Source organism: Callospermophilus lateralis, chromosome 7 (genome assembly GCF_048772815.1).
Source record: "Callospermophilus lateralis isolate mCalLat2 chromosome 7, mCalLat2.hap1, whole genome shotgun sequence".
NCBI lineage: Eukaryota > Metazoa > Chordata > Mammalia > Rodentia > Sciuridae > Callospermophilus > Callospermophilus lateralis.
In genome coordinates, this window is record NC_135311.1 from 128,948,565 (window position 1) to 128,969,631 (window position 21,067).

The 21,067-nt window shown below is 36.0% G+C and overlaps 1 protein-coding gene across 7 annotated transcripts in view; it reads right to left on the reverse strand.

Moving 5' to 3' along the window:
* Window positions 1–21,067, reverse strand: part of Cdc42 (cell division cycle 42) — a 62,954-nt gene that overhangs the window by 4,057 nt on the left and 37,830 nt on the right. For 4 of the 7 annotated variants that reach the window (XM_076861086.2, XM_076861081.2, XM_076861087.2 and 1 more), the window contains 4 exons: window positions 9,430–9,581; window positions 5,981–6,053; window positions 1,939–2,048; window positions 1,621–1,818 (listed from right to left, as the gene is read on the reverse strand). In XM_076861086.2, coding sequence (XP_076717201.1) covers window positions 1,621–1,818; window positions 1,939–2,048; window positions 5,981–6,053; window positions 9,430–9,534 — 486 coding nt within the window. In that variant the 5' untranslated portion in view covers window positions 9,535–9,581. Of the gene's footprint in view, window positions 1–1,620; window positions 1,819–1,938; window positions 2,049–5,980; window positions 6,054–9,429; window positions 9,582–16,309; window positions 16,407–18,652; window positions 18,730–21,067 lie in introns of all 7 variants that reach the window. The other 3 variants (XM_076861082.2, XM_076861083.2, XM_076861085.2) reach the window with 3 other exon arrangements.

A 21,067-nucleotide genomic window follows, 5' to 3' on the forward strand; every position in this document is an offset into this window, starting at 1 on the left:
ATCAGTGATCTAAAACTAGGTCCATATGGCCTATTTCCTCCATTTTCCCAAAAACAGCCCATATCTAGCAACACAGGACATGAAACAGAGTCTGTGGTGTCCAACTCTGAGGTGGATGTTCCACACACATCCCTCTCGCCTCACCCAATAATACATACTGGGACACTTTTCTAGGAAATGCAATGAGGCTTTTTTTTTTTTTTTTTTTAAATCGTCATCTATGTTGTATGAGAAATATAAATTCTTCTGGACATCTAAATATTTGCTTTTACAATAGCATTAAATAGCTTGGGAAAACTTTTAGGAAAATGTGTTCAAATCGTCTGATAGTAGGAACTGAAGTTATTCTAGGGAATATCCATTTAAGCATAAAAGGGCAGGTACTGAGGACTGAATGCAATGATGCTTTACACTGAGCTACATCCCCAGATCTTTTCTTAAGACAGGGTCTTATTAAGTTGCTGAGGCTAGCCTCAAACTTGCAATCCTCTTGCCTCAGCCTCCTCAGTCATTTGGGATCACAGGTAGGTGCCACCACACCCAGCATAAAAGTATTATCTTTAAATATCCAACCAAGCACAAAATGGGAAACACTAAATTACGTGTTAGGTCCTATATACTAAATACTTAATGCAAATATAATATACATAATTATATATGCCACTTACCCATATAATCAAGAATCCAATAGTGTTTTTTAAAAACTTAATAAAAACAATTACCTAAAAAGCATGATAATAAATGTAAGTGGGTTTAATACAATTATTAGTAACTTCTACATTATCAGGCATGTCTTCTCATTGTTCAAATTTCAAAGCACCAGTACCAGTAGACGATAGAGCTCTGTGCTCATTATTTCCATAATTCTTTCCTTTGCCCGCAAAACAATACTCCAAGGAGGGGATCGGCAATAACAAAAAGGTAAAGATACTGAAGTATATAAATGGTTTACAACTCTCCCACTCATTGCTTCCTATCCTCAGAACCTGAGTTCCCATTAACTATTAGGAGAAATCCAAAGCACTCAGAAATGGCCAGAAGAGATCAGCATGAGGAAGGAATGCCTCCAAAAAGACAGGAATAGTGACACTACATGAAGCATGCTTGAGGACTATGGCAGAAATAGTCAAGGGAGCCTCATCTGACCCAAAAAGTCTCAAAATATTTTAACTGATTCTCCGCCCCAAATGAATTGCCCCAGAAACAATATAGCATCAATTTTGTCGAAATTGGCCAAAAAAACCCCCAGATATATTTAAATGAAAATTTAAGCCTCTAAAGAGAAAAAAAGTCATTTGTATTCTCTCCCATAAGTCTGGACCTCTCCTGAAAGTTGTTTTGTTCTTATTTTGTTTTTTGTTTGTTTTTAAACAGACTTGACCACTTCAAATCATTCAGTAAAACAACATGGGAACCCACCAATGCAAGAGCTTTAGAGACTAATAATGTTCTCCATAAACCCAGAGGCCTCCAGCAAAACAACACACAATGTATGAAGCCAATCGTATTCTTCTTGGGAAGCTTTGAGGACTGTTGACCACTGTTAGAAATTATCTCTGCATCTCAATGCTACAAGCAACTCTCAACCATAAAGAAACATAGGTTCACCACAGTCCTTACCTGTGTGAGTGCAGAACACTCCACATACTTGACAGCCTTCAGATCACGGGCCAGCTTTTCAGCAGTTTCTGGAGTGATAGGCTTCTGTTTATTCTTGGCAAGTTTCTCGATAGTAGATGGGTCATCTCTGAGATCAATTTGGGTCCCGACAAGCAAGAAAGGAGTCTTTGGACAGTGGTGAGTTATCTCAGGCACCCACTAAAGAAAAGGTATTTTAAATAGACCTTTGTTAATCTGAAAGCCTCTAAACTTTTTTTATGACAGATCAACACAAATCGTGAAGACCTTTTTCAGGAGAAGAGTATCTTACCAACTTACCTTTTCTTTCACATTTTCAAATGAGGACGGAGAGACCACTGAAAAACAGACTAGAAATACATCTGTTTGTGGATAACTCAGCGGTCGTAATCTGTCATAATCCTCTTGCCCTAAAGCAAAAAATTGGAGAGAATTCAGCAACTGAATTTTGGTGTTCTTATGTTAAAATCACAAGTCAACAGATTAAGCATGCAGCTTAACAACACACTAATCATTAGCCAGAAAGCAAATTATCTAATGAAAAGTCATATTTTTTTTAGACTTATAGAATGGTTTAGTAATAAAATACTTGGGGACAATATTCTCACTTAACTAATTCCATTTATATAAGTCAAGAATTCAGAACAGCAACAATTATATTAATTACTTGCTTTTATTTCCAGTTTATAGTTTTCAATCATTTAGTCCATTAGTAGTAATTCAACAATAATGCAATAACAATAAACTGTTGCTACAGATATGGTTAAAAATCAGTCCTAATCATATCTAAGAAGCAATCATAGTGAAACCACTTGAGGGAACAAAAATCTCAAACTCTGCTGATAAAATCCATTACTTCTCATGACTAACAAAGTAAATAATATGTATAGTTAATGTATTCATAGAAGACCAGTATCTGAAACTGAGAAGACTTAGGGGGGAAAATGGCAAGAATCAATGGATACTCAAAAAGAATAAAATACTTAGGAATTAACCAAAAGAGATGAAAGATTAGTAGAGTGAAAATTACAAAACTGCTAAAAGAAACAAAAGAAGACATAAATAAGTGGGAACACATTCCATACTCATGGATTAGAAGACTTAATATTGGGGTTTTATTTGTTTGTTTTTTATATTTATTTTTTAGTTGTAGTTGGACACAATATCTTTATTTTAGGGATTGAATCCTGGGCCTTGCAAACGCTAGGCCAGCGCTCTACCACTGAGTCACAACCCCAGCCCCAGACAATATGTCAACGCTACCCAAAGGAACCTACAGATTCAATACAATCCCTTCAAAAATCCCCAAGAATTATTTGGGGGCTGGGGTTATGGCTCAGTGGTAGCGCACTCGCCTGGCATGCATGAGACACTGGGTTCGAGTCTTGGCACCACATATAAATAATAAATAAATAAATTCAATTAATAAATTTTTTAAAAAAAGAATTATTTGGAAGGAATAGAAAAAATATATAATTTTATAAATAATAAAAATTAAAAGCTCCATAGCATTGGACATGGCAATATTTTTTTTTATTTTTTTAGTTGTAGTTGGACACAATATCTTTATTTATTTATTTATATTTATATGTGGTACTGAGGATTGAACCCAGCGCCTCACAAGCACTAGGCGAGCACTCTACCGCTGAGCCACAACCCAGCCCCATGGCAATGATTTTTTAATATAACAAAGGCACAGGCAACCAAACAACAAATTGGACTTCATGACAATTTAAAATGTTTATGTATCAAACGACAACATCAAGGGGCTGGGGTTGCAGCTCAGCAGTGGAGCACTTAACTAGCACATATGAGGCCCTGGGTTTGATCCCCAGCATCACACAAAACTAAACAAACAAAATAAGGGTATTGGGTCCATCTACAACTAAAAATATATTTTAAAAAAAGACAATCCCAAGGTTGGGAGTAGAGCTCAGTGGTATATCCCCTGGACTTAATCCCTAGCTTGGAAAAGGGTGGTGGAGGGGAGGCCAGTATCGACAGAGTAAAAGGTTCCACAAAAATATATGCAAATCACACATATCTGATAAAGAATTAACATCCAGAATCTACGGAGACATCCCAAAACTCAAAACCAAAAAAAAAACAAAAAACCATTTCAAAAAAGGGCAAAAAGGGCTGGGGTTGTAACTCAGTAGCAGAATGTTTGCCTGGCATGTGTGAGGCACTGAGTTTTATCCTCAGCACATTATTTAAAAAAAAAAAAAAAAAAAAGACTTTTTTTTTTTTAGAGGGCAAAGAACTAAAATAAACATTTCTCCAAAGAAGACGTGCAAACAGTTAATGAATGTATGAAAAGATGCTCAAGATCACAAATCATTAGTGATCAAGTCAAAACTATAATGAAGTCAGATGTGGCAGCATGTGCCTAGAGTTCCAGCTATTTAGAAGGCTAAGACAGCAAGTTCTATTGAACCCAGAAGTTCATGACCAGGCTGTGCAACATAAAAAGACCCCATCTCAAAACAAACAAACAAACAAACAAACAAAAACCCTACACTATAATATCTTATACACACTAGGATGACTAGTATCAAAAAAAACAAAACAGTAAGTGTTGGCAAGGATGTGGAGAAACTGAATCCTTGTGCATAGTTGGCAGGAACATAAAATGGCACTGCGCTGTGGAAAACAGGTTGCTCAAAAAATTAAAAATAGAATTATCACATGATCTAACAACTCCATTTCTGGGTATATACCCAAAAGAATCGAAAGCAAGGTCTCAAGGAGGCATTCAAACACTCGTATTTATAGCAGCTAAAATATGGAAGCAGTTCACAGCACAAGCATTTATAATAGCTTAAACCTAGAACCCAGACATCCATCAACTTGTAAATGGTATGCCCATAGAATGGAAAACTACTCAGCAATAAAGAGAAACTATTGATGCACACAACATTGATGGCTCTCACAAACATGCCAAATGAAAGTAGTCAAACACAAAAACTATACATTATTTGATTCCAGATACATGAAATACTAGAAAAGCAAACTATAGAAACCAAAAAGAAGATCTATGGTTGTCTGAGGTCAGTTCAAAGAAGGAAAAAAAGGACTGTAAAAGGGCACAAGAAAACTTTTTAGGATGATAAAAAAAAAGTTATATATCTTGATTATGGTGAATTTAAAACTCAAACTGAATACTTTAAATGAGTGAATTTTATTGCATTATACATCCACAAAACTTTTTAAAGTGGTATTAAAATTTTGTAAAGGCTTACAAAAATAAGCTTGGAAGTCTGGAAGCAAAATTTAATTTTCAATCACAAGTAGCCATAAATTGTCTTTTTTCAGCATACCAATTCCTCCAAAGGCACACAGAAAACGTCCTTCGCCTATCATGAGATTATAGGTCACTGTTTTCTCTATTTTTCAAGTTGCCTCTAATATGCCATTACTTTTACTACTTACAAGTCATTAGAATTTTCTCTAAACTTAACTGTTTTCTATTATCTTTCCATTTCACCCTCCCAATTAAATCCAGACAGTTCCTCAAAGTGGGCATAAACACACTCCATGAGAGCTGACAGACAATGGCAAAATTAACTCATAAAAAGAAGACAGTTTAGAATTCCTATAAATTGAAAGATCACTTTTCTAAGATTTCTTTTAGGTTGAATTCATAAGAGACTAGAGAGAGAAGTCAGAAATTAAGACATGTAGCCACTGTTAAAAACAAGTAGAAAATAAAACTGAGGACACTGAAGAGTAAGGTACATTCAAGGAAGCAGATAGTTTGTTCTTATAATCTTGATAGCTGAAAACAAATGTAAATACTGTAAGATAAATTTGGTTCACCTGTGAAATTATTTTCAGATACAGTATAAAATAACAAGCTACTTACTATAAGCAGCTTTCTAAACACATACTATACTGCATACTACATAAGCCTTCAAATGAAAGCAATCATAATGGTTTACAAAATTACAACCTTGGGCATATTTAGGAAACTCTAGGCACTAAAAAAGGGGAAAGTAGGAATGCAGTGAGACAATCAATAGTCATTTTTCCTCTGAATTCATTCCCTTAGTTACTCCCCAACCATCAACATAGTTCCCAAATCTCTGCAAGGTGTACACATCAGGGTGTTAGTTCAATTAGAGCTTCTCTAATGCAGTCTGCTCTATTTGATTTCCTACCACACCATCCATCAGCATACTCTAAACTCCTAGTAGTCCTCCCAGGTTTGGGACTGCTCTTTGGTCATTATATTCAATCCTGCTAACTATTCACATAAGGTAAATGATTTGCTATGTATAAATTTCCCAAATGTCAAAAAAAATCAATAACTATTACATTATAAAAGACAGTAAGTTTTCACCTGCAGTATCAAAAAGTCCAAGAGTATACGGCTCTCCACCAATCATAACTGTGACTGCATAGTTGTCAAAAACCTAAAAACGAAACAATACACCATTGTTAGTGTGTGAAGGGTGGGTCAAAATGGAACAGGACTGTTCCTAAGGCAATGTTTCCTTCCTAAGATTTATCATTCATATATATATATTTTAAAGTTGTCAATGGACCTTTATTTATTTATATGTAGTGCTGAGAATTGAACCCAGTGCCTCACACGATAGGCAAGGGCTCTACCACTGAGCTACAACCCAGCCTCCTTCCTAAGACTTAATCCTCCTTTAGTCAATCTTCCTTATATAACCAACCTTGCCAACTAAACCCTTGCATGAACTAAATGGTTCTAGGAAAAAGTAACCTGGGATGGCTGCTCTACCCCAGCAGACTAGATAAAGAGCCACAAAAGGGTTATAGGTATCATGGAAGGAGCCCCTACTTAAGCAAAATGATCCTATTCAAGTCAGAAACATTTAAGATAACAGTTTACTTCAAGGTTCAATCTGCTTTCTAAGGAAGTTTTTCTTCCTAGACCATTTCCTTTTAAACTAGAATTAAAATCTCCTAGATCCATGATAATCTTTTTTTCTTTCAGGGTCTCAGAGGAGAAGAGCCTTGTGGCAAAAAAGCCCACATGAGAGACATAGTAAAGCACTCCAGGAAAGTGTGAAAGAAAAAGCTGACAGATTATTTATTTAGAATTTCATAGTGAAATTCATGTTGGGCTGGGAGTATAGGACAATGACAGAGCATTTGCCAGCATGTGTGAAGCCCTGCGTTTGATACCTGGCAGCAGAAAATATAGTAAAAATTCATGTTATTGGGTACAAGCTACATGACCTAAGATATCATCTTTGACTAGAAATATATTAGGTATATATAATTGGTTGTACTAAGTTATTTGTGAAAATGGGAGGTAATGGTAAGTGGGCAAAGACCCAATATTAATCCATGGATTCCTCTGAATTCGTTTACAACCAAAAGGCAATGTTTGGGGGCTGAGGTTGTGGCTCAGTGGTAGAGCGCTTGCCTACACATGTGAGGCACTAGGTTTGATCCCCAGCACCACATAAAAATAAATAAATAACAATTTTTTTTAAAAAGCAATGCTTTAATATATAACTGTAATTTTGTCAAAGTACAATAAAAAATGTCTAAATTAAATGATTTTAATCAATTTTTTGAAAAAAGAAAAGCTATGCTTCTAAAATGGAAAGTGTGCCACATTTGAAGACTAGCCCTGCTTAACCTTTTAGCTCCCTATTCAAATTTTCTGGTTCATGTTTTAATAAGTTGTTTGGGAGCTTGTTAAAATGTAAAGGTTGGAAACAAGGACAGCAGTGAAATGGTAAAGAAGTCAATTCTGGTTCACAAGGAAATGAAATGAATTGTACTTCAAGTCTCAAACCACATAGGTTATTTTCTTAAGTTACATGTAAGAAGAGTCGGAAAAATAACCCTCAGTAAATTGATGATACCCTGCCTCAAAATAAAAAGAATGTAGCTCAGTGTCAGAGCATACCTGGGTTCAATTCCCAATATCAAAAAAAAAAAGTAAAAAGCCCTCATATACAAGACTAGAATAAGAATCAGTTGTTGCACATGGTAGCATGCAGCTATAGTCCCAGCTTCTCTGGAAGCTAAGACAGGAGAGAATCACTCAAACCCAGAAGCTGAAGATTAGCCTATGCAACATAGTGAAACAAAACAAAAACAAAAAACAACCAAAAAAAGGGAATCATAAATCTTTAAAACAAAACAACAACAACAAAAAAAGCAGGGAATCATAAAAGCTTGTCATCCATTCCAGACTTTACTCATAACTAGTGTTTGATTACTTAAGACATCTAAGTTTCATCCCCAGGTTGGGCCTGAATTCCTCATCAATAGAAGATAAATAAGGTGATAGATATATTTGATGCTTTCAGTTCTAAATTTCTATTATCTTATGTTATATCAGTTCATAGGTGAACACAAATATGCATTTTATACCAAATCTATTTTTATAATAACTTAAACAGGAACTATGGGTACATTGTAAGTGCTTCACAGATCTATTTTTACCTAAATAATAAATAGGTTCATTTAAAACTTTATTTTACTATTCCTCTCCCTTCTTTATCCTTTTCTCAGAGATCCATATATACACATATAAAAACCCATAAGCTCACTTTTGATATTACACCAAATAATAAAAGTCTTACAATACAGACTCAGAAATGTTTACAAGTGAAACAAACACTGTATCCCCAAAAGTATATTTTCACAAGTGTGTTGTCACTCTAAATATGTTTCATCTTATTATCCTCATTATCCCCATTTTACCTCTACTCTTACAAGGAGTTATTTAAAAAAAAAAAAAAAATATATATATATATATATATATATACACACACACACACATATGGGGGAAGACAACCAAAGGCTGTACTCTCATAACCAAACAGGTTTTCTCTAGAACTTCATTACTGCTAAGTAAACAGCTCCATAAGATACATACTACTTTCTCTGAAGTTACACGACTCTGAAGAGCACCCCAGAAGACCTCGAAGCATTGATCAATCATTGGCCAAGATATCAAAAAAAGTCACCTCATTCAAGATGTAAGGCATACTTCTCCAAGACCTCTCTTTAGAATCTTATTTACTGTGAAAAAATCATGGAATTTGCAGGGAAATGGATGGCATTAGAGCAGATTATGCTAAATGAAGCTAGCCAATCCCTAAAAAACAAATGCCAAAATCTTCTTTGATATAAAGAGAGCAACTAAGAACAGAGCAGGGAGGAAGAGCAGGAGGAAAAGACTAACATTAAACAGAGACATGAGGTGGGAGGGAAAGGGAGAGAAAAGGGAAATTGCATGGAAATGGAAGGAGACCCTCATTGTTATACAAAATTACATATAAGAGGTTGTGAGGGGAATGGGGGGAAAAAACAAGGAGAGAAATGAATTGTAGTAGACGGGGTAGAGAGAGAAGATGGGAGGGGAGCGGAGGGGGGATAATAGAGGATAGGAAAGGTAGCAGAATATAGCAGTCACTAATATGGCATCATGTAAAAATGTGGTTGTGTAATTGATGTGATTCTGCAATCTGTAATTGGGGTAAAAATGGGAGTTCATAACCCACTTGAATCTAATGTATGAAATATGATATGTCAAGAGCTTTGTAATGTTTTGAACAACCAATTAAAAAAAAAAAAAAAAAGAATCTTATCTACTGGAGTTTTGCCTCCCTTTGCAAACTCTTGTGTCACCCTTTCTGGCTTTCCACTGTTTTTTTAACTGTTTAATTAAAGTGTATATAATTTACCCATGAGAAATTAAGATTTTTAAAAACAGAAAATTTCAGTACATAAAGAAATTTCTAAGGATATCAAGTTATAATACATTTCACAAACAGAAGTCTTTATACTTACAGTCGGTACATATTCGGATGGAAATTTGTTTGTTGTGTAGGATATCAGGAGGCATGTTTTACCAACGGCACCATCGCCCACAACAACGCACTTAATTGTCTGCATTGCGGAAATAGTTTTGTATCCACTTTAAATATTTCAAATTTGATGACCTACAAAAGATTAAAGATATCTGTTTTATTGATTTGTACTTTTATATTTATATGTATTTACATTATATATACTTTCCCTCAACTAGCAACAAGTTTATTCATAGAAACAGCACAATTACTACGGCTGAAAGATCCTAAAAAGAAAAATGGTGACTTGCTGAAAGTCACAATAACAAATAAGAGTCAATTTTCTGTTTCCATCCCTGGTAGTTTCAACTACTTAAGTGTTATTTTTTAAGAGTCCAATATAAAAATGAGCAGTATGATTCTTTTTATAATGAAGGAGAAGAGGCTTCTATCAGAATCAGAACCCTGCAGTGTATCAGCTATTATTTTGTGAAACCTTTCCTTCAGTTGTATGTACACACATGTGCATTACGTATACCCCTATGCAAACTACACTGCCACACAAAGACCATTGCTTTAATGAACAGCTCATCTACTCAGCCTTAGAGCTTTAGTTACTCAGGCTATAACCAACAAACAGCAGAGCACCACCACTAACACCAGAATATGTGAACATCATGAACTGGACAAATATCCAAGTGATCCCTAGTCTCAGCAGCTACTGTAGCACCAGGTTTCATAGTTACTAGTTCAATATTCATGACATGAAGAATCCAAAATCTGCATTTCTAAGATTGCTCTAAAACATACTGACAGAATTACTTCAGCTTCTTACTAATAGTCCTCCATTCTAAGAAGCTTCAATGACAGATTTGCCAAAGATTTATTGTATTTCATCAATACTGATACTTTCTGTCACATCTGTATCTCTAAAACAGAATGTATCTTTATTGAGGACATCTTACAATTAATATCAGCCATTTTCCCCTCATATTTTGACATCTATGAAACTGGGATAAATGGAATCTTAGATTCAATGAAATACTTTAACTGTTTTCCTGGAAGAATTTTTAAAAAGAAAATACACTGTACACACCTAGATTTCAACATTAAAACCTATTTCAATTTCAACCCTGAAGGGGTTACAATTTTTGGCTAGAACTGCAACCCTATGGAATGAAAATAAAGACCCACCTAACTTTGAGTTCGAAATCAGGGCTATTTGCTTACAGAGCTCCCTTCATAATACTTAATCATGATGATTTACAAATGCCTATTAATATTTTTGAATATAGGTATATATTACTTCACAAATCATGCATGAATATGACATAATAAATCCCACTATTAAGTATAAATATAATGAACCAATCAAAAAAATTTTAAAGATTCTGATCCCTAGCCTAAATCAGTAACTGGTTCAACTTAAAATTGTTCTCAAATAACAACAGTTATGGGTCTGGAGTTGTGGCTCAGGACAAGTGAGGCCCTGGTTCGATCCTCAACACCACATAAAAATAAATAAAACAACTAATAAATAAAGGTTAAATTTCTTTAATTTTTTTAAAAATAGTGATAATGAAAACACTTACATAGCACTTACTAGATGCCATGCATGCACTCTTCTAAACACACTACACATACTCACACATTTCATCCTCCCAATACTCATATGCAATATGATACTGTATTACCCTACCCTACAGGTAAAAAGATAAGAGACATAGTTAAGTAATCAGGCCAAGGTTACTCAGCCAATAAGTGGTAGAATTGGGATTTAAACCCAAGAAGTCTGGCTCTAAAGTCTTTGCTCTTAAACATTATACCATACTTCCTCTCCTGAAAAGTAACATTAATAAAAACAAATATGATCACAGCTAGTGGAGTGGCAATTATATGGCTATGAGAGTTGCCAGCAATGCAAAGAAGGTGGCAAAAATAAAGAGGAAGTAAGAAGTAGGATCTAAGTTCACTTCCCCATTTCTTCACCCTACAGACAACTAGTGAATTTTTAATAGAAGTGTGTCAAACAAGAATAGAGAGTAAGAAAGATAGAGTAACCCACAAATCTTTATATTGACCCACAAATCTTTCATTTCTTAGGCTTCCCAACCTGACAGCTCAGCAATTTGTTAGAAACTAATGTTATCTGTTACAAACAGCCTGGGTTCTAGAGTCAGACTGGCTCTACCATACTCTAGCTATGGGAGCTTGGGGTTTTTTGTTGTTTCTGTTGTTTATTGTTGTTGTGGTACTGGGAAATGAACCCAGAGTTTTATACGTACTAGGCAAGCATTTGACCGCTGAGCTACATCCCCAGCCCTTTTTTATATTGAGACAGGGTCCCACTAGGTTGTTACGGCTGACTTCAAACTTGAATCCTTTTGCCTCAGCCTTCCAAGTAGTTGGGATCACAGGTGTGTACCACTGTGCCTAGCTTGTACAAATTATTTAACTTTTTGGTGGCTTAGCTTCCCCTTCTCTAAAAATGAAGACAGCAATACACACCATCTTCATAGGGTAAACTGAATACATAATACATGCAAATTTAAAACAGTGTCTACATACAGTAAAAGTTTAGTAAATGTTAGTTATTAGTATTGACTGAGTAAAGGCAACCTTAAGTCAATATAAGGAATTATAACGAACTCCTTAGAAAGGAATACAATTTTTCTTTCTTTCTTTTTTTTTTTTTTGGTGCCAAGAATTAAACTTAGGGGCACGTAACCACTGAGCCACATTCCCAGCATTTTTTTGTATTTTATGTGGAGACTCACCGAATTGATTAGGGTCTTGCTAAATTGCTGAGGCTGGCTTTGAACTCGTGATCCTTCTGCCTCAGCCTCCCAAGATGCTGGGATTACAGGCATGCATTATGGCACCCTGTACAATTTCTTTTTATTTCCAGAATAATTATAGTACTCATGGTTCTTTTTTTATGTTATTATTTTTATACCTTTGTTTGTTTTTATGTGGTGCTAAGAATCAAACCCAGTACCTCACATGCTAGGTGAGACACGTGCTCTACCACTGAGCCATAACCCCAGCCCAGTACTCATACTTCTCACCAAATATATAATTGAATTTTGAGCTACCTACCATTACAAAGGGGGTCATTTCAGAATCAAGCTCGAATATAATTAAGACTATTCTGCAAAGCCCTTAGCAGGTATTAATAGTTATTTCATATACTAAAATGAGCACTTGCCTCACACAGGTGAGGCACTGTGTTCAATTCTCAACACTACATATAAATAAATGAATAAAATAAAGGTCCGGGGCTGGGGTTGTGGCTCAATGGTAGAGCATGTGTCTCATACATGTGAAGCACTGGGTTCAGTTCTCAACACCACATATAAGTAAATGAATAAAATAAAAGTCCACCAACAACTAAAAAGATATTTTAAAAAATTATAAAGATCCTTCAACAACTGAGAAATATTAAAAAACAAAACAAAACCCTTTAAAAAAATGATACCAGATGACCCACAAATTGTGGCCAGAAAAGACACTTTGCTTTTGCTATATATATATAATGACAGCTTCAACAGCTTCAGGGGAAACTAGGCCAGATATGTTAGTATATCCCATGTTAACCTGTTAAAATAAGGTCAAATCACTATAGCAGGAAAGAACTGATTTCCATTTTGCTATCCAATGTTCTAGTGACTTGGCTAGAACAGTTATTTCGCACCAATAATTAAACACTATACCTCTTTGATAATGATGTTCATTTATATCATAACTTACAACTCGAATTGGGCAATTTACAGTACAAAAAATGATTCTGCCGATCATAAAAGGAAAAAATTGTGAAAGAGCATGTATCTTCCACTTTCTTTGGCAGTATTTATTCCTCCATCAGACAGCCACACCAATATCCATATCTTCTAGGTTGTTAACGTTTTAAGAGTCTAATCACCCTTGAGAATCTCGAAGTTAAATCCCAAGAAGTTTTGCGGAGTCCATGCACTACACATTTAAAAAGGCTATGTACTCTCTCTTTACTTCATTATTACTGGCGAACACCCAAATAAACTCCACAAACAACAATTCCTGGAAAAAGGATTTGTATGGAAGAATGGGAGGATCCCAACAACACATCCCAAGGTTCTCCTGGAACAAGGCACATACAATATATTGAAAGATTTGAGATTAAGTACTTACTAACAAGTGTTTTTTGAAAATTTTATGTTCTCTATCATTATACCCCTTTTAAAACTATGTTAAGTATTAATAATAAGATCTCCCCAAGTTGCCCAGACTGGTCCTGAACTTTTATTCTTCTTGCCTCAGTTTCTGTGCCCACCTATGGGTTTTGTTATGGTACTGAGGACTGAACCTAAGGGCACGCTACCACTGAGCTACATCCCCAACTCTTTTTATTTTATTTGAGACTGGGTCTCATGAAATTGCACAGAGAATTCAAATTGGCTACAAATTTGCAATACTCTGCCTCAGTATCCCAATAGCTAGAATTATAGACATGTGCTACCACCCTGATAAAGTGTACTTTTTTAAAACATTTACTATATGATTCTTAAGAAACCACAAATGGGACGGGATTGTGGCTCAATGGTAGAGCACTTGGCTAGCATGAGTGAGGTACTGGGTTCAATCCCCAGCACCACGTACAAATAAGCAAATAAAATAAAGGCATTATGTCCATCTATAACTAAAAAAAAAATATTTAAAAAAAAGAAACCACAGTATCCAAACTAAAGATATATACTATGCACTCACATGTATGCAGATGTTGAATATGTTGTTTAGTCTACATCACAGAATATATATAAAAAATTAAATTAATATAGCTGACCTTATTTGTTTAACCAAGAATACGATATTGCTTAGAAAGTCCTAATGAAAGTCCTTAATGAATTAACTTTACCCCCAACATTTTACATATAAGAAAATTCTGGCCAAAACACAAGGATTTGTTGCAAAGCTAGACAGCACCCAAATATCTTTTTTTTTTTAATATTTACTTTTTAGTTGTAGTTGGACACAATACCTTTATTTATTTATTTTTATGTGATGCTGAGGATCAAACCCAGGGCCTCACATATGCTAGGCGAGCGCTCTACTGCTGAGCCACAGCCTCAGCCCAACACCCAAGTATCTTGACATTCTTTTCCAACTTTTTTAGACTGCAAACAAATACAGAACAGGCCTCGGAAAGATAGTTACAATTTATTTTCAGAATACACAATAAACAATCTTAGAAAACTTTGGCATCCCTTCAAAAAGTCAAAGCAAAAACATCCCTGCTCAAAGCATCTGTCCTAATAAAAATCCAAAAGAAACTTTTCAATAATAAATATATTCATTTCAACTTGAAAACTCAACTAAAATTGGAATTCTGTAAGATATTTTTTAGTAAAAAGTAGATAATTTAGAAAGCTAAAGCAGAAGGATTGCAAGTTCAAAGCCTCAACAACTTAGCGAGACCCTGTCTCAAAAATAAAATAAAATAAAAAGGACTAAGAATGAAGCTCAGTGGTAAAGCACTCCTGGGTTCAATCCCCCCCTCCAAAAAAATAAGTAGATAATGTTGTGCTAGAAAATATAGTCCTGATGGGTCTCTTGTACCCCTATAGTTACATCTTGCGGGTAAGCCAAAAATTTAAGTTCCCCTTTTACCCAGGGAATTCCACAGAGCTGTGTCTTAGGACTAAGAGAAGTAACACAGAGATTAACATCATGCTACATACTATGCCTTAAGTAATAAACTTCTTTGCCTATGACCCACAAGTCTCCTGTCTTATGCAAACATCCATAAATGCATTAACTCCTGAGTAGGGTTAAAAAAAAAATTCCAGACCATGTTCACATGTTTTACTAAGATTTGTAAGAAATAATTTGTTAAAAGAGTTTATGTTTTCAAAATATATATATATCAATAATATAGCAATTAGATAGTTTCTTAGCATAATTATTAAAATTAATGGAATGTAATAATGTCCAGTCTTACATATTTTATTCATTACCCTAACTTTTCTTTATAAAATATGTTCCTTAAAAATTTTTTAAATTATTTTCTACCATCTTCTCTCATTTCTAGGCCAGTCAGCACATCTCTAAGAATTAAATAGTTTTCATTTGTTTATGTTTCATCTATTCTAACAAGGAAGAAATTAATAAAGACCCAATCCTGCCATCAAGAAAGGTAGGAGCCGGGCACGGTGACACATGCCTATAATCCCAGCAGCTCAGGAGGCTGAGGCAGGAGGATGGAAAGTTCAAAGCCAGCCTCAGCAACTTAGCAAGGCCCTCAGCAACTGGTGAGACCCTGTCTCTAAATAAGATATTAAAGAAGGCTGGATGTGGCTCAGTTGTTACGCCAAAGTTCAAAGTCAGCCTCAACTATTTAGAAAGCCCCTGTCTCAAAATAAAAAACAGAAAAGAGCTGTGGATGTGGTTTAGTGCCCTGGGTTCAAGCCCCAGTGCTCCAACCACAAAAAAAAAAAAAAAAAAAACCAGCTAGGTTTAACCTGATTTAAACATTACACAATACATATACAAGGCATCACATAAACATGTACAAGTTTTATGTTTTAACACATCAGTTAACAACAAATTTAGTTTTGGGGGCTGGGGTTATGGCTTAGTGGTAGAGTGCTTGCCTAGCGCGCATGAGGCCCAGGGTTCGATCCTCACCACATAAATATAAAATGAAGATATTGTGTCCACCTAAATAAAACTAAATAGTAAATTTTTTTTAAAAAAAATTAGTTTTAAATTTTAAACAGTTGTAAGCAAAGTGGCTTCTCACAGTGAACATATAAAAAGAATTGAAACAATTACAAACATTAAATAAAACAATATTTAACTTGTTTTATTTTGAATTAGCAAGACTAGCCAAACACAGTAGCACACACCTGTAATCTCAGCAACTCAGGAAGTTAAAGCAGGAAGAACCCAAATTCAAGGCCAGTCTCAGAAACTTAGCAAGGACCTACGCAACTTTGCAAGACCCTGTCTCAAAAGATAAAAAGGGATGGGAATGTGATTCAGTAATTAAGCACCTCTGGGTTCAATCCCCAGCACCAAAATAACAACAACAACAATAATAAATTAACAACATTAATCAACTTAATTTTTCAAAATAATCACATCTCATTTTGATTTCTATCCTTAAATAGTTGTAACTTCATTTTCCCCCCAAACACTCCATTTATTCACTCTTAATATTGAATCATTATAGAAATTTAACGGACAAGGTCTCCATGGCACAGAGTCCTACTGCTGTTTTTTTTTTTTTTTTTTTGTCCTTGCTCTTGACGTGAGACTGGTGAATATGTGAAAAATTGGTAGATATTTTACCAATAGTCAAATCTGAGGTAGACTGGAACAGAAATATTAGTAACATGGGCTATATCATCTTTTGATTGTTGGAAGAGATACTGGGATTTATTCCCCCTCCCCTCTAACCCATTTTGTCCCACTATCCAAGATATCATATTTGCCCATTGTCCCTTTTTACTGGGCAGTTTATATATTTAAAAGATAATAACGTCCCATTGTCTTTTTATAGGACAATGTCTTTTTAAGATAGGATTTTGTAAATTGTCCATGCTGGGATCTTCCTGCCTCAGCCTCTCAAATAGCTGGCATTATTGGCATGCATCATTTCGCACAACTCATCTTACTTTATACTATCTTTCTACCCAAAAATCTCACCTTCCATCCCAATGGTCTGACCTCCTGGTATGATCGAAATGTTTTGGGTCCCTTTAAAATTCATGAAACCTATCCCTGTGGTGATAGTTATTAGGAAACAGGGTCTTTTGGAAGGCAATTAAGTCTTAATTGGTGAATGGGATCAGTGAAAAGGCACCATGCAAGTACCAAAAAGCCATCAACCACCAGAAATGAAATCGGTTGGTGCCTTGATCTTGGACATCCCAGCCTCCAGACTTGTGAGATAAATTTCAGTTGTTTACCCAATCCATGGTATTTTGCTATAGCAGCCAGAGCAGATTAAGACAGCTCTCAAGACAAGGCCCTTCTTAACTTTCAAAACTCCTATCACATCCTCATCTCCCCATCTTCACTCTCCATGTTCTCGCCACTTAGGTTTTTGTTTTGTTTTGTTTTCTTATGTACTCAAACATGCCAGTCTCTGTCCTGCCTTTGGTCTTTAACAACAATACTCCTTCCCATTGTTCCTGAAGCTGTTGACTTCCAACCTTTCAGATCTCAGCTCAAATCACCACTTGTCCTCACAAAGTCCTCCCCTGAATATATTATGTGAGTAACAACTCCCTCCCTCCTTACACTCTATCATATTACCCTGTTTATTTCCTCTACAGTTTGGTCATAATCTACAATTATCTTGTTTATTTGTAATATTGCAGTCAAGAAGAAAGATCTTTAAAATAAGGACATTTCCAAAAAGGCAAAAAGACTTGTTTTATGCCCAGAAACAGTCCAATACCAGCCACATAGTAGTCACTCCAGTGAATAAATTAATCACGTGAGTACTATCATTTTATTTCTTATTCATATGTGATTGCCTTTATTCTAACAGATTTTAAGCTCTCTGGGGTAGTACTAGGCTTATATTTCTTTATCTCCCTCCCAAGCTTCTAACATAATATTGAGTCATATATTAAAAGGAAAAAATTAAATTTAAAAAATTTATTTAAAACATTGTTGACTAAATCATAACATGGGAGGGAAGCATGAGCTTTTCAAACTTTTTTTTATTGTGGGGGGTGGGGGGGCCAGGGGTACCGGGGATTGAACTCAGGGGAATTTGACCATTGAGTCACATCCCCAGTCCCACTTTTATTTTATTTAGAGACAGTGTCTTACTGAGTTGTTAAGCACCTCACCATTGCTGAGGATGGCTTTGAACTTGTGATCCTCTTATCTCAGCCTCCCAAGCCACTGAGATTACAGGCATGTGCCACTGTGCCCAGCCTCAAACATAATTTTGAAAAGCAAACAAACCTAAGTTCCAATCTCAGCTCCACTTTACATGTGTGATCCTGGCAAGTTACTTCACTTCTATACCTTAATTTTCTCATCTACAAAATAAATCTGATTCACAAAACTACTATGAGGCAACTAAAATGAGGTAACTAATACACCACCCAGCAGTGAGTAAATAATTAATACGGCACCTTACTGTTATTCCCAGTTAAAACTAATAAACCAAATGGCCCTACTGTAAAGATCAGAACTATTGCTGTTAAGTCAGGTGCAGTGGTACACACCTGTAATCCCAGCAACTTGGGGCGCTGAGGCAGGAGGATCACAATTCTGAGGCCAGCATCAGCAAATTAGGGAGACCCTGTCTCAAAATAAAAAAAAATTTAAAAAGGGCTGTGGACATAGCTCAGTAATAAAGTGTTCCTGGTTTCAATTCCCAGTACCTCCCCACACCAAAAAAAAAAAAAAAAGAGAGAAAGAAAGAAAAAACTACTTAAGCAAAAGCATCCAAACACTATAAATAAGAGGGAACTCAAGTATCCTTGCTTCTACTTGAAAGGGTATTTTGCTAATTTGATCAATCCTTTCAAAAATCTCATTCTAATCTCAAAGAGCAGTTTTAACTGAATGTAACATTTATTAACCAAAATGTTACAGAATAGAACCCACCTCTTTTTTAAGAAGAGACAATATTACTTAATCAAATTAAAGTCAGCATATTATAGCAATGCATATCCACATTTATAGCACTACAATTCACAGTAGTCAAACACAGAAACAGCCTAAGTGTCCATCAACAGATGAATGGATAAAGAAAATATGGTGTATATAAACATGGAGTTTTATTTAGTCATAAAGAAATAAAATTGTGTCATGCTAAGAGCCACAGCCAAGTAATATGATGCATGGCATTTGTGGTTGAAAGATGACGCCAGTTAGCCATTGAGATGATATGATTATGTTAAGATTTGCATTCATATGGATATTGGACTCCTGCTGTCCACCTCAGCCTGCTACTGGACTCCTGGAGAGTTCCCATTGGTTGGGGAAGTGCGGTAGGAGGGAATTCTGAAGGAGAAACTGCCTCTTGGGATCCGGGAGAACGCAGCGTGGGCCGATCGGCAATCTTCCTGGACGTGTATGGGGCATTGGCAGCAGTTTCAAAAAATAAAGTTTGTTTCTGCTTGAGTGGCTCGTGATTTTGTGCCCAGCCAGACTGCAGCAGTTGGTGGCCCGTGCAGGGCACGCCTGAAGCTTGGAGGTGAGTAAAATTGCTCACCCCTGAGGGAAGTCGAGAGAATGGGTGACCATTTCAAAAAACAATGTGTTCTTGTTTTGATTTATTTTGTTTTTGTTTCAAGCTGCCTATCCCTAGAATTTTCTCAGGCAAACTGGGAAAAATGGTTGGCTCAAGGTTTGAAGTTGTTCGGCCCTGAGAAAGAGAAAATTGATACAACTATTTTTTGTTCTGTTTTTGTTTCATTCTGTTTCGGTTTTGTTTCACGCTATCTTATTGAGTTGGGTTACCTTTATAGTATATTAGAAACTAGCAAAAAACAAACCGAAAGACTGTTAAGTAAATTGTTAGAGATCCAGACTATGGTAGAAAACATGTTAGGTCAAGCAAAAGAGAAGGTCTCTCGAGCTAGTCAGACAGAGGAAAATTTGAAGGAAGAAAGCTTAGAGGAAAAACAACCATCAGGCGGGGAATTACAACAGGAGGCTGCTACTAACTCCGTTCTATCACCAGAGGGCGTAATTCAACCAACAGCTCCATCTACAGCTGAGCAGCCCTCAACTCCCGTAGTTGATGGACGGAATCCTGAGGCAGGACCCCAAAGATTAGCATGCCCTGTACTTGAGCAGGCAGGAGGGCAACAAATTCACTGTGCTTTAGATTTCAAAACAGTGAAGCAATTAAAGGAGGCTGTAACAACCTATGGGCCGCAAGCACCCTTCACTGTGAGCATGGTCGAATCCATTACCAACTTGGACATGACGCCAGCAGACTGGGCTAACATGTGTCGATCTATGCTAAATAGAGGACAATATTTCTTCTGGAAGGTTGCCAATGAGGAATTTTGCATGGAGACAGCTAGGCGAAATGCAGCAGCCGGTTACCCTCAAAGAAATCTAGATATGTTGTTAGGAAAAGGACCTTATGAGGGTCAACAGCAACAAATTGAATATGATCCTGGCATATACGCACAAATTGCTGTAGATGTGGTTAGAGCATGGAAAACTTTACAGGGGCATGGAGATTTACAAGGACAATTATCTAAGGTAATACAAGGAACTAATGAACCTTACACTGAATTTGTAGATAGGCTTATTCAAACAGCTTCTAGAATATTTGGGGATACAGAACAGGCAATGCCATTTATAAAACAACTGGCTTATGACCAAGCAAATCGTTGCTGCAGAGAGGTCATTAGACCATGGAGACATGAAGATTTAAACACATATATTAAATTATGTAGAGACATTAATGAACAAGGGCAAGTCTTGGCAGCAGTACAACAGGCTTTAGATGCCAGGCCAAAAACATGCTATAATTGTGATCAAACAGGACATTTTAAAAGAAGTTGCCCCATAGGAGGAGGGTTTAACAAAGCTAGGTATCAAAGAATTAGAATACCGGGTATTTGCCCACAATGCCGTAGAGGAGACATTGGGCTAATGGATGCCGTCCTCAAACC